The 13,127-nt window shown below is 40.3% G+C and overlaps 1 protein-coding gene across 1 annotated transcript; it reads right to left on the bottom strand.

The window, feature by feature from the left end:
• Window positions 1-634: 634 nt before the first annotated feature.
• LOC145453416 (uncharacterized) lies at window positions 635-4,657 on the bottom strand. The gene is made up of 3 exons (XM_080331392.1): window positions 4,228-4,657; window positions 3,644-3,745; window positions 635-2,142 (listed from the first exon to the last, which is right to left on the bottom strand). Exons 1-3 carry the CDS (start codon window positions 4,516-4,518, stop codon window positions 2,005-2,007), a joined length of 531 nt encoding a protein of 176 aa, XP_080187518.1. The 5' UTR covers window positions 4,519-4,657; the 3' UTR covers window positions 635-2,004.
• Between the last annotated feature and the right edge of the window lie 8,470 nt (window positions 4,658-13,127).

Genomic DNA, 13,127 nt, shown 5'->3' on the forward strand with positions numbered 1-13,127 from the left:
GGGCGCCCTTGGAGCTCGGCCCCTCTCAATTGGGGGGTTTGGGCTGCGGCAGTTACGGCCCTGACTATAGGACTACCAATTATGCTGCTTTTAGCCGGCTAAGCAGTATGCATCTCAGCGTATTCAGCCGTGAGTCACGTGTTGCACATCTAGTTATCATAGGGTTTCCATACGTCCTCTTTTAAGATGATTCGTCGTCTTTTTGGATTTTTTTTAAAGTGTCCTCGGAGGACGCCCAAATGTCTTCTTTTTTGAGGATTTTGGTTACATATAGGGCGAAATTCGACTGATATACATTAAGTTAGCACTGTAGGAACGCTACTGCGGCTATTTCGGGAGCTGGACCGGAAAGTTGACCTTTTTTCAGTCAACCACCTGTTATTGTGAAAGAAAAACTGTATTTTGCGAGAGTTGAACCTCTTTTTCTTTTTAATCAAGCGACCACGAAGTGGGAAAATTTCACCATTTTTTCAGGATTTTCCTTCGGTTTTAAAAGTTATCAATACCTATATAGCTACTGCTCGTTCAACTGGAAAGTTAGGGCACATTGCATTGAAACAGCAGTGACATAACGTTAGCAGTCTATACTCACAACTTTCCTGCAATGACATAATTAAAAACTACAGAGGCCAAGCCAAGCAGGAGAATTTTATAAATATAATTTTTTTTTTGTCACAAATCGATTTCTTAACATATTTTGGGGGCCGAAAGAAGGCTATCTGGGGGCTGCGCTTGGGAATCACTGGTGTAGAAGGTGCTACTGCTGATGGGCACCGTCGTCAAAAATATGATCACAACTATTTACATATAATGTCGTTCATTTTTGCAAACAAATATATACAAGGCATGGGGGAAAATGGTACCGATGGATCGAAAATTGGAAAATGATCGCTGGCCCCAAAATGTTCAGCCGATAACAGCTGATCTTTACTGGCTCAACACTTTGATACAAGCTCTACCTATCGCGCACATATACATAAATATCCGTTTAAATATTTATGGACGTTCAAAATTTGTTGCTCGAACGTATCATCGGTCCCCACCCGGTGGGTCCGATGGCACACGACCCAGGGACCTATGGGACATACTCTCAATGACTCAGATTTGACAACTCTTCTTGCTCAGTATTATAATCTAAGATACAGCAAGCCAAAGACGAATGTTTGGTCGCAACCGTCAAAACATAGAGTAAATAATAACTCAAATGTTATCATAAAATCACGTTTCGATTTAGGCACGGACTTATAAATTGAGAGTAAATACATATTGCCCGAAAATCGACATTGTGACTTCAAATACCTCGTTATAGCGATAAAACATCATATGCAATTATTACATAGAGAGTTTCTTTACGTTTCAGTTGTAGCATGATTAGTGTACTTGATTATTTTGCTTGATTTGGCTATTGTATCATCGGTCCCCACCCTACGAATTTTGTACGTGAATCGAAAAAAATTCCACTCGATGAAGGTATTGAATAAAATAATAGGTACCATTATATAGCCTGATACAAGCCCTACACTTCACATTAAAAATGATTGATGGTTTGTTCGTGTTGAAGGTTACAAGGAAAAATGTATGCGTCGATCGAAATTTACTTCACCCCCCCCCCAAAAAAAAACAGAAAACATCTGTCAGAGACCCCATAGCTCACGCACGTCGAAATTTTTGTATGTGAGGAAAGATTTTGCCAGCATGCAATTGTAGACAAGTTCACGGAGTGTTAGCATGGAATTATCAAGGATAATTTTTGAAGTATTTTCGGTCCCAGTGATCCATCGGTACCACATCTTCCCTATTTCATGAACGAAAAGTACAGCAATATCGACCTGAACGAAACAGATTATTACTTATAATTCCAAGTATTACAGCAGTTCGCCGTTTATAGAACAATGATTCCCACGACAGATACAGCAAACGAGCGTATTTGCAACGCCTTCTGAATAGTGATGGGAAGTTGATGAGTCGATAAAATAGAGCAATATTTCCATTGCAATCCCCGTGTTACAACACTACAAGTTGTAGCACCGCGAAGGTGATAGCGATGATGCCGCCAATGACAATTCCGATTAAGTTCAGCCTGAGCGCCGTCTCTGCTTTCCGTTTTGCTGCGCGACGTTCGGAATACTTCATTTCATTTGCCTGTTGAGTAAAAATCAGACCCCAGGATAACAGTTATGTAAGATTCACCTACATCGCGGAATGGCCATGTTTGCCGAATCAGCGTCGGTCACGAGGAGCAATCGTGCAATTTGACATTCGAAAGCTAAGAAATTGTTTTTCATTTCTTGTTGCTCTAATTCACAGAGAGCAGATTTTGCATCTATTCCATTGTTGCATTACGGGCCAACTTCATTTGGAAAAATTTCTGTGTCGTTGTTAAGACCATGTGTCTCTGTCTATATATGGTGTCAGCTAACGTTGCCACTGACTCCGATTGCTTATCCGAATCCAGATATTTTCAAGAAATACGATCGGAGTCGCACAGAGGAATTTGGCGATATGACCTACACTTATATGGACCACTTGTTGTACAAAGCACTAAACAACTGGGCAGGACATGCAGTGTTATTTAGACATGTTTGTGAAGAATGTGCAACGAGTTACTTTATTGTAGCCTATTTTGTATGCCTGGAGCGGATGCCATCGCAAATTGCAAATCTCGAACCTTCAAGACTCAATGAGCAACTTAGGAAGTAATATAGGAATTGAAGTTTATAGAGATGCGTATACATCAGAGCAGTGTCCCATGAAAGCATTTGTTTTACAGATTGGAAGGTAGTATTTTATTATATTTGTTCAAAAGGTCAACAACCACATTTAAAATTGTAACATACGTAGTATTACCTAATCCTCTTTTTCGTAATATAGTTCCAGCTCCCAACCTTTTCATCAGCAAGGTTGTATTGACCTGAGTCATGACTTGACTCGACTCCGAATCGAGCCACGATTTTGTGATGACCCGACTTGACTCGAGTCATTTTCTCAAAATACGGAAAAGACTCGACTAGACTCGAGTCAATCTGTGTATTGACTCGATTTGGACTCGAGTCATGGCGCATGACTCGAAACAAGTCATATGACTCAAGACTCAGACTCAGACCGACATTTCATTGTAATTTCGAAGAATAGTGAAGTAACCACGATTGGGATTTCGTCTATCGGTACTAGTATTTGAAAACGCGACCAGCAACTGCTAAAATTGAGGAAAATCAGTATATTATAAATGCGAACCATTTGATATCACAAAACAGAGTTATAAAAAGTTGGTTTAACAAGACTTTAACTGGAAACTGAGCAGTCAACACAATGACTTGGTCTCGAACCATAATACCATGACTCTACTCGGCCCTCTGCTCGCTGACTTAGACTTGGACTTGACTCGGTGGTGAATTGAAAAGGACTCGACTTCACTCGAGTCAAAACTATAAAAGTGAGATCGACTTGTGACTCGGAGCCTTGCGACTTGGTTAGAACAACCTAGTTCATCAGTTATTATCTATCTTAAAATATTTTATGTCTTTAAGCACACAGAAGGTTAATATCACCCTTGGTGATGGATAAAACTTACGATCCGCATATTATCTGATCGCTATTGAGTTTTGGTAATGCTACCGATCAAGAAATAGTTTTTTAGTTTTACCTGACTGGAATAGACGATCGCTCCAATCCCTAAACAGCAGCAACAGCATAGCGTCGTGAAGATTGATAAATACATGTAGTTCGGTACTGGTCGTTCTCCTGCCTGAAATGACATAGAAAAGTTTTATCACATGTAGGCCTACATCTGTTTGACTATTCGAATTAACGAAATACGAAGATGTATATACTGAGACTATTTTTTCAGTAAGATTAAATTTACTACGACTTGACACAGTCATATAGTTATATTCACTTCCCCGTTAGCTTTGGTGTCTATAACCCTAATATTTTCCGCGACCTAACGGGATATATAGCTGACTTACAAGACTGTTAGAAATCGACACGAAGAATCCTTTTAATGCGACAGAAGGAATTATCATTCTATATGGTGATATGTTTTGAAAATAGACGATCAGTGGGCATTTGTAGTTGGCCTGTCACATAAAGTGAAGAACCTGTTTATCGTTCGGTTCAATTGCAATATGGTCGACAAAGATCCCGATTATAATCACACCGTTCAGCCGAGCTTGATTTTCTGAAATTCGGTCTTAAACATTGCGTGGCAAAGCGTCGCGCTATCCTTACCATCTGCTGTGGGTAAAGATGAGTCATCGGTTGGTTGACCACTACAAAGGGCTGAGGCTGATAACCAGCCATTTGCTGTACAGGAAATGGTTGATCGGGATATGCTGCACACGGAAATTGAGGTGGAGGTATTGGCGGAATTGGATATCCCGTCTCAGGTTGTATATGAAATTGATTGGGATATTCCGGATGCTGGTGATGCAGCTGAGTCGGTGGATATGGCGTATGTCCAGGTTGCCGTTGCTGAAGCACTGCGTCTTGAATATTTGCTTCAGATTCCTTTGAATCCATTTTTAGATATGCTATAAGGATATACCAATGTAAGAATTCATGGAAAATGTTACAGTTCAAGTTTGTTCAGAACTTTTCGTGATACCTAATATTAACTATTTATTTCCCATGATTTACAAGCATCAATAGACCCTAGACAGCTGCCTTAGTAATGTTAGTTTTAGAATTACCGATAACATTACTATTTTCAAACTCTGCCAATTCAAATGTGCTAATTCTATCTAATTATTCCTTTTCGGAATCTTCATTTCTGATCCTGTATCACATAATCAATGCACGGGAGTTGGAAAGTTTGAATAATTTTAGTTACTTCCAAAAGTCTCGTCAACGATAAACAATATCTCAAGATATTCACACATCAAGATCCTTAGCTTGATTCACAGGCTGCTTATCTCATGCATTCCGTACTGTCAATTGATCCACTGACGTGCATCATCACTGAAGTATTTCCATTCATGGTTGAAAAATCAAGCTACGTCAGCGGGGTTTACAGAAGAACAAAATAAAAACACGATAGGCCACACATCAACAGTAGCCTACATGGTTGTTCACAGTCGTACGATGAACTACCCTGTATAGTAGTAGATATGGGAATCTGCGATTCTTTTTGTCCGACCACGAAAAGTTCCTTGACATTTAGAGCATAAAACCAATATTTGAATGTTAATGCGTGGACTAAAAACATAGTCAGTATAAACTGAACCACGTATGCGTTTGCTACGAAGGCTTTTCGTAGGCCTATACTGTGGTTACGTAGCCTGTCGTACGTCATATGCACGATTCAGATTTGAAAAAAGCGATATAGCATATTCTATTCCGCAGCAATTAAAGTCACAACTCACTGTTTTTAGATAATATTGTCAAAGTTGATGCCATTGTCACATTACGAAGTACACCAACACGGTGCCTCAAATTGATTTGAGATAAGTAGCCCTACCCGTAGGCTTACCATACGTCCTCTTTTAAGAGGATTTGTCCTCTTTTTTGACTTTTTTGAAAGTGTCCTCGGAGGACGCCCTTTTGTCCTCTTTTTTGAGATTTTGTCCTCTTTTTTGAAAATTTAGGTCATATTTAGAGGAAATCGCGAGTGATATGCCGCAAATTAGCGCAGAAGTGAAGCTCCGGCGGGTATTTCGGAGGGAAAAGGGGTGATTTCAGCTCTGAGCGAAAAAAAGACCTTTTTTTTTTTTTTTTTTTTTTTAGTCATCCGATCATGAAGCGGGTGAAATTTACCTGTTTTTGAGAATTCTTCTCCAGTTTTGCTTGTCTGAAATTTCTGAAAAAGTGTCCTCTTTTTTCATTTCCGAAATATGGTAAGCCTACCTACCCGAATCACGAATTCGTGAAACAAGCCAATTAGAGATTAGTATATGCGAATATTTGAATTGTAGGTCGGCATTTCAAGAACATTTGGAGCACTGAATATTTGTTTACTGCTTTCAGATGTAAAGTCCATCTGTTTCGTTTGTGGCGAGAAGGTAGCCGTGTTTAAAGAGGATAATTAGTGTCGGCATTATGACAGAGAAAGCACGTAGACTTCCGGCTGAGGCTGAGGTAAGGCGAATTTCGGTGGACTTTGCCAACGTTCATTGATTCTAAGAAGGCATTATGGTCATAGCGATCGGTATATAATTAATATAGAGGTATAGTGTAGATTTGAATATGGTTTACCATGTTTGTAAAATCTCCGCTAGACGGTATGGGCTCATCGTCACCCAAGACCAACAGGCACGTGTCTTAAAAAATGAAGAGCGAACAGCGTCCGTTTTTATGGACTTACTAAATAACAATATAAGCCCAATCACTACAAGGAATGAATCAAAATTGACCAATACACATATCTGCTAGAGGCTTTTTTCGGAATGGATCATCAATGGCTCAAGTCGCTTCGAAACATTGAAATGAATATTGAATGTTCTTTATTCAAATTGTAAATTTTAGTCCGCAATAACAATTGGGAAACAGGCATCTAAAAATAATGCTCTTCGGCTTTTCTTCGTAATGGAGCACCTCACTTGTACACCATTGTCCCCATAATACACTGAATCCGCAGTAATTCAAATCGGAATAAGGATATGCACTGTTGAAAGGTATTGGAAATGCTAAATGATAATCCTAAATACTATAATCAGCGTCCAATATATAATCTGACCACTTCCTCGATGTAGCATATCGACCACGCCTACCGACACATGCCATGTCATTTTCATCGCTTGTCGTTTTACATTATCTTCTGTTAATGCTAATTCAGTGTGTGTCCCCCTTCTTTCAATTTTATAGGCTAACACTGAACATCTTGATGGTGGAGCAAGTAACTAATTGATAACTGTTACTTGTAATTAAAATAACGTTTATGTATATATCACTATTTATATGTAAGCTTCAGGATGGAAGTACCAATCCAAGAAGTATGAGCTATCAAGGAGGTTCCCCGATAATCAAAAAAGATAGAAGTCGCAAGCTGAACACATGTTCGCGACATCCTGCTCTACTCCAAAAGCAATCATAACTAACAATTAAACTGTTATGATTAATATTTACTTATGACATCTGAAATATACTTTCATTGACAAGATGCCCATGCCATAATCGCACCATGTTGTTAAGCCAGTCACCATTTACTGAAGTAGGCTATGTATTGTGATAGCCAGACATCTGTAAACCCCTTCTAAGTGGTACACACTTTAAAAACTCTGGTGGTGATGCTGCTGCTTCTGAACGATATCAGCATCTAAGTCTAACCTAACGCATATAAATAATTCCCTCCATGCGTCATTGTATATACCGAAGCGTGGCTCTGCACTAAGCTATTGGAATCTTAGTATGGTAACCAACTCTTTGTTTGCGCCTATCATCATGTAACAGTCTAGTTTTTTGATTTGCATCTGCTTTTCTCGAACTATAAATATGTTAATCGCCAACACGCTCTCTTTCGTTGTTGACGTGTGAATGCATCCAGTCCCCATCTCTATCAGCTATCTCCGATGCTGCCGTGTACGCATCAGTAAGAGGAAGTTGTCGCGTATGAAATATTTCAGAACCAGATTTGCATAACAATCGTCACGAGCTTGACTAACAGTTATGCGAAGAATTGTAAAATGGGGCTTCGCAAACTTTTTTCGGTCGCGTACCAACAACTTGTTTTTTAGTATGACTAGCCTGCCACCTGAATCTTGAAAGACCTATTGCACTCAAACAAATCAATATTAATTATCCATTGACGGTTTGACATTACCATGCTATCAATCAATGGACGGAATACACAATTTAATGTAGTACATGAAATTGCCTCTTGTGTATCCGGGGTATACCATAATACTCATAGCCAGACACGAGTTAATCGTGATTTGTAATCAGAATCGATTACGATAATTACAGCATTTTTTAAGTAATCGTGCGTGGTATTCGAAAAAATCGTAATCGATTATTTCACTTAACCAATCGATTTCTTTACTAAAGAAAGGGCTTTGGCAGGAACAAAACATTCATGACCATATAATGATGCAATATTTCTTAGGTTTTATTGATAGTATAATTGTCGAATTTTCAAATTCGACTGCTCATTATTACACCGCAGGTATTAGCCTTGTGCCTTATTGCCTAACGAATTATCCACACCTAGTAATTATATATTCGATGTAGTATTATGATTGGCACAACCACAGCCAATGGGTATGTTGGTTTCTCAATACACACCAGACACAACTGCCTCGTATGGTAATATGGGTAATATTCACAATTATGACTAGTTTTAAATAGTAACGTACAAGTATCGTTGTTTGTTGGTGGTGATTTTGAACTCCTGCTACTTGGGACAGAGTATGTACAATTGTACATCGTACAGTTGCACACCGGACATAGATTTGAATATTTTTACTCGTCAAATACTGCATGACGATTCCCACATCAAAGCATAAAACTCAACGGCTGCTGATACAAACCATAAACGAGCTGTTCTTAGCCGTTCCTCGTAACGGCAGCTGGAAATATTTATATTATGTGGAATGTAGGCAATAGGCATACCTAATTACGTACGGTAATGTTCTACTACGAAAAGCATTTAATATACACTTATTAATCTTATGCACATTGCGTCCTTCATGACAGGGGCTCCGACGGAATTGAAGACACCGTTTCTGAAGCAAACTTTGAAAGCCAAGCAATTCATAATATATCTAGCTAATTTAACTAATGTATCTAGGCTATATTAAAAAGCGGAATAGATATTTATTGAACTTGGATGAAACATATTACCGAAACATGAAACGAAAAGTGTGAAATGTCAATGAGAAAGAACATTTTTACAACTGTATGGAAAACAGCACTTTATTTTGATATAAAAATATATCTACTATACGGCAGCTATGAAAACGGTCTCCGACATTGTTACCAGAGCTAAAATGTTCATATGTAGCTCAAGGACAGTGGTTCTTTACCAGGGTTCAAAAAAGTGCCGAATTGTAGCGGAGTCAGTCTCTGGAGTTTGGCAGAGGTCAAAACTCACGCACCAGACTCATATGATTCGCCATGATACACCCGTCCTTTCCATCAGTGTCTGCAGGGAACAAGGCGCAATCAACAGTCGGATTATGATTGTTGCGATTGTTTGTCGTGCCTCGTGCTCAGTGCCATACGCATTGGAGGTTCAAAATCGAAACCTTGCTCTTTGAGATGGTGATTCTATCTCAAATATTTTACCGCTCATTGGCAATTCAGCTGTTGCGTTACGACCGAACAATGCGATCGCCTTTTCTCACATTTATCTCTCGTTCCGCTGAACGCACTTAGTCAATAAAATCAATCATGTGGGGTTTCCCTAAGGGTTTCAGATTAGCGCAAAGGTTCATCAAGTTAACCATTGCTCTGAAGGCGAGAGTTCTTAAACTGACTGACCTGTACCCCCAGGGGCATGCGTGAGATATTTCGGAGTATGCGAAAAACTTCATTCTTGTGGCAATGCGACAAAATTTTTCAACGCATCGACTTTACCGTACATTTGACAAGCAAGAAACGAGTATTTGATCTGTAATTTCCTGACCAGCATTGTCAAAATTGTGCTGGTAGGCTTTTTCTCTTACCCTAAACTTCAAGCTGGGAAAAGCAAGGCTTCGGGGCATGTGCTCAACAATGCCACACGTTTGAAATTTTAATGTGCAAATTGGATAAACCTATAAAACTTAATAAATGGTATATAATCCGAATTTCCTAAATGCCCTATCCCCTGTGATCGCACCATATCATCTTCATATTGATTATGCGATGCGGAAATTAAAGTAGGCTTGAATAATTAGAGATTTTCTTGTGTGTGATGAAATACTTGTGAATTTTTATACTGGCCCGGAAAGCAAACTTGAATTTATGAGCAATTTCCGGTACTAATACATATGTGCTCAAATTTGTTTTTTTATCCTCGATTTGTTATTAGGAGCTCGAATCGACTATCAGCCTAGCTCTACGACGCTCAGGAGCCGAGATACGACGTTTCGTGTTATAGCTCGGCTCCTGTGAGGCCCACCCCCAGGCTCGACCCCTCGTTGTAAGCGCCGCCTAGAGACGAATCCGTATCGAGTTATCCGGAGTCGAGATATGTCAAAGGGCGAAAAAAGCGACCTTCGATCGGTTCTGGAGGCGACACCGTTTGTCCAATCCGGATAATATCTTTACAGGGCGTCTAGTTATCGAGAAAGGAACGCGACTAGGGTTGTTTGGACGAAAAATGTTTTGGGTTTCAACTTTTTTTTCGATTTCGACCCCATGTTAAAGTATAGGGAATTTGGACTTGGTGGTTTTTATGAGATTTTTCAAAACTTTCGATCGGCTCTGGAGACCCCGCCGTTTGCCCGATCGGTGCGATTTCTTCACAGGACTCAAATTTAGATTTATGAAATGTTTTTTTTTCATTCAGATTTTAATTTTGTTGTGAGTCCATCATCTGGATATTCGATTCCAAATAGGGATTTCTGAATCACGATTACGATAGTACCTATTCAGATTCAGACCGACCAGTGGTTGTCAAAATTTGCAACCTCGTGGCACCCTCTGTAAATGAAAACTAGTGCGCGGCACCCTGGCACAGTGATTCTCGACCTTTTTTTTCGCTAACGGCACCCTGCAAACCGGGAGATTTGACGGCACCGACAGACATACAGAGGTTTGTTTTGAGGTGTTCATGGTGTGTGTCGACTACTATGGTCATTGTAATTCACACTTGGCAATTTTCTTCATTTCGATTCCGTGGCAGCCGACTTGTACCACGGTACACATTCTTGGCTTTTATAAGACACCGCTTACTCGGATGAGATGGCGAGGCGGAGCCTAATAAAGCGTCCATCACCTAGGTAGGAAATATAGAGTAGACCTCGGTCGGACTCGAGCCCACAACTCATAGGTGTTGCAGCTTTGGATTATACCACTACGACCGTCTAACGTCTAACGTCCGAAATCCCTATACTTTACCATGGGGCCAAGATCGAAAGAAAGTTTGAGTCCGAACTTTGGTTTTCGGGCCATTACTTCCCTCCAGTCGTCCGATCGAGACAAAAGAGGTACGGTCGCGTTCTACAGCGTGCGCCGTTTCGACCGGTAGCAGAAAATCGGGAATCGAAAAAAAAAATTGAAAAATATAAAATTTCTGAAAAAACGACTGAAGTCTAACTTCCCTATGCTTTAACATGGGGACAAAATCGAAAAAAAGTTGAAGTCCGAAAATCTTTTTTCCCCCTCCAAGCACCCCTAGTCGCGTTCCTCTCCCTATTTCAAGACGCCCTGTGAAAGAAATATCCGGATCGGACCAAAGGTATGGCCACAAGAGCCGATTGGAGATCACTTTTTTGGGCCCTCGGATCGGACATATCTCGGCCCCGGATATCTCGATCCGGATCATTTTTTTCTCTAGGTTTGTCTCTTTGCGGCGCTTCCAACGACGGTTCGAGCTTGGGGCTGGGCCTCACAGGAGCCGAGCTATAACACGAAACGTCGTATCTCGGCTCCTGTGCGTCGTAGAGCTAAGCGGATAGTCTATTCGAGCTCCTGATAACAGAACGACCTCCTAGAGCCATGCCGAGGGTAGCGTCGTGTTCTACTGCTTCCAATGCGTCGAACGATACCAGAAAAGTGGGGATCGAAAAAACGACCAAGTCCAACTTCCCTATTTCTTAACATTGGGACGAAATCGAAAAAAAAGTTTAGGAAAATTTCAAAACATTTTCCTAGCCAACCCCCCCCCCCCCCCCACGACTAGGCTCACACGAAATCTGGAACTGATCTGAGCAAGTATAGGCGGTTTGCCATAGGTCCTCGTATTTTGTGGTAGGCGACGCACGGCAAAGTTGCGGCAGTTATGTCGCCCACGTTAAGTGCAAGCGAGCTCGAAAATTTTCAAAGTCCAAACTCCCCTTTGAAATGCATGGGCCACGTTAAAGGGTCTGCTCCCGCGAGGCGGGTCGAAAGGCCCCCGGGCTACAGCATAGTTATTGGCCTAATCAGCTTCTCATTAGCTTGCATGTACAAAATAAAGGCACCCTTACCGTTTTGTCCTCGCTGTCTCAGCAGAGCTTCAAATTAAATAGGTGGAGTACTGAAATTGGAATACAACCAATGCTGCACCAGCCTTATGAATATCCTACTTGTTTGGTGCAACCTCATCTTTCAAGTGTTTCACATAATTTCCTTTTATAGCTCTTCGGACTACACAATTGAATCGTCTAATTGTTGAATCAAGTAAATATATATTTAAATGTGTATATCCCTCCTAAATTATCCGATAATAACGAAAAGGACCAACGGAATTTTAGTCTCGATATTAAGATACCGTACAAACTTGGCGGCAATACCCTGATGAATAAATACCACAGGTGTCAAAAGAAGAACGAAGACGCAAATAAACCACTAAGGAAGAAAAACTGTTGCCGCCCGTTTTTGGCAAAAGAAGCCTCATGCGTTCGATGTGACGGCCATAGGTAACATCTTTAAAAATAAATAGTAATAATGATATTATTTTTCAACAATGCCAGTTAATTTTCATAATATTATCAATAATAGTGAAGTTGAACCGATGCATGTCGCCGTTTCCGGCTTTGTGCGCAACGGACAATAACATTTTTCTAGAAATGCATGCCAGTATATCTAATATCTGCTAGTTACGTTATGGGACAGTTAGGAGAATTCACGGAAATAAATATGATAACCTATACGCTTCATAGAATTATGAACTCGGCAACCTTGATAAATAATTGTGGTCCTGATTTCCGATCAATTGTTCCCAAAACGCGAGTGAGAATCTGAATGATTGGATAATTTTAGTTTGGTCAGAAAACTCGGCAATGACAAAAGTTATTTTACAATATTCGGTTTTTAACATTGATAGCTTAAGCTTAGCTCATTAGCTACCCAATGGCATCACGTAAGCACCATTCTGCTACTGGATACCTTCGCGTGCAATTCCACTGAAGTTTTGTCATGCACGGTTGAAAGATCAAGTTACCCCAGCGATGAACACAAAAGAACAAATCAACGGACGGCCCCACACCCACAATATGTCGTTATTCAAAGTCCTACGATCTACTACTCTGTATTGTATACGAGCAATTTCAACAGCAGTACGGCATGAA

The sequence above is a fragment of the Botryllus schlosseri genome, chromosome 13 (assembly GCF_051294905.1).
Source record: "Botryllus schlosseri isolate E-star chromosome 13, Bs_hap1, whole genome shotgun sequence".
NCBI classification, from domain to species: domain Eukaryota; kingdom Metazoa; phylum Chordata; class Ascidiacea; order Stolidobranchia; family Styelidae; genus Botryllus; species Botryllus schlosseri.

Excerpts from the sequence above, each read along its gene's own strand:
- LOC145453416 (XM_080331392.1), bottom strand. The coding sequence starts at position 4,518 with ATGGATTCAAAGGAATCTGAAGCAAATATTCAAGACGCAGTGCTTCAG. Across the intron at positions 3,746-4,227 it reads ATCTTTACCCACAGCAGATG|GCAGGAGAACGACCAGTACC; the intron begins GTAAGGATAGCG and ends ATGTCATTTCAG. Across the intron at positions 2,143-3,643 it reads CGATCGTCTATTCCAGTCAG|GCAAATGAAATGAAGTATTC; the intron begins GTAAAACTAAAA and ends TTTACTCAACAG.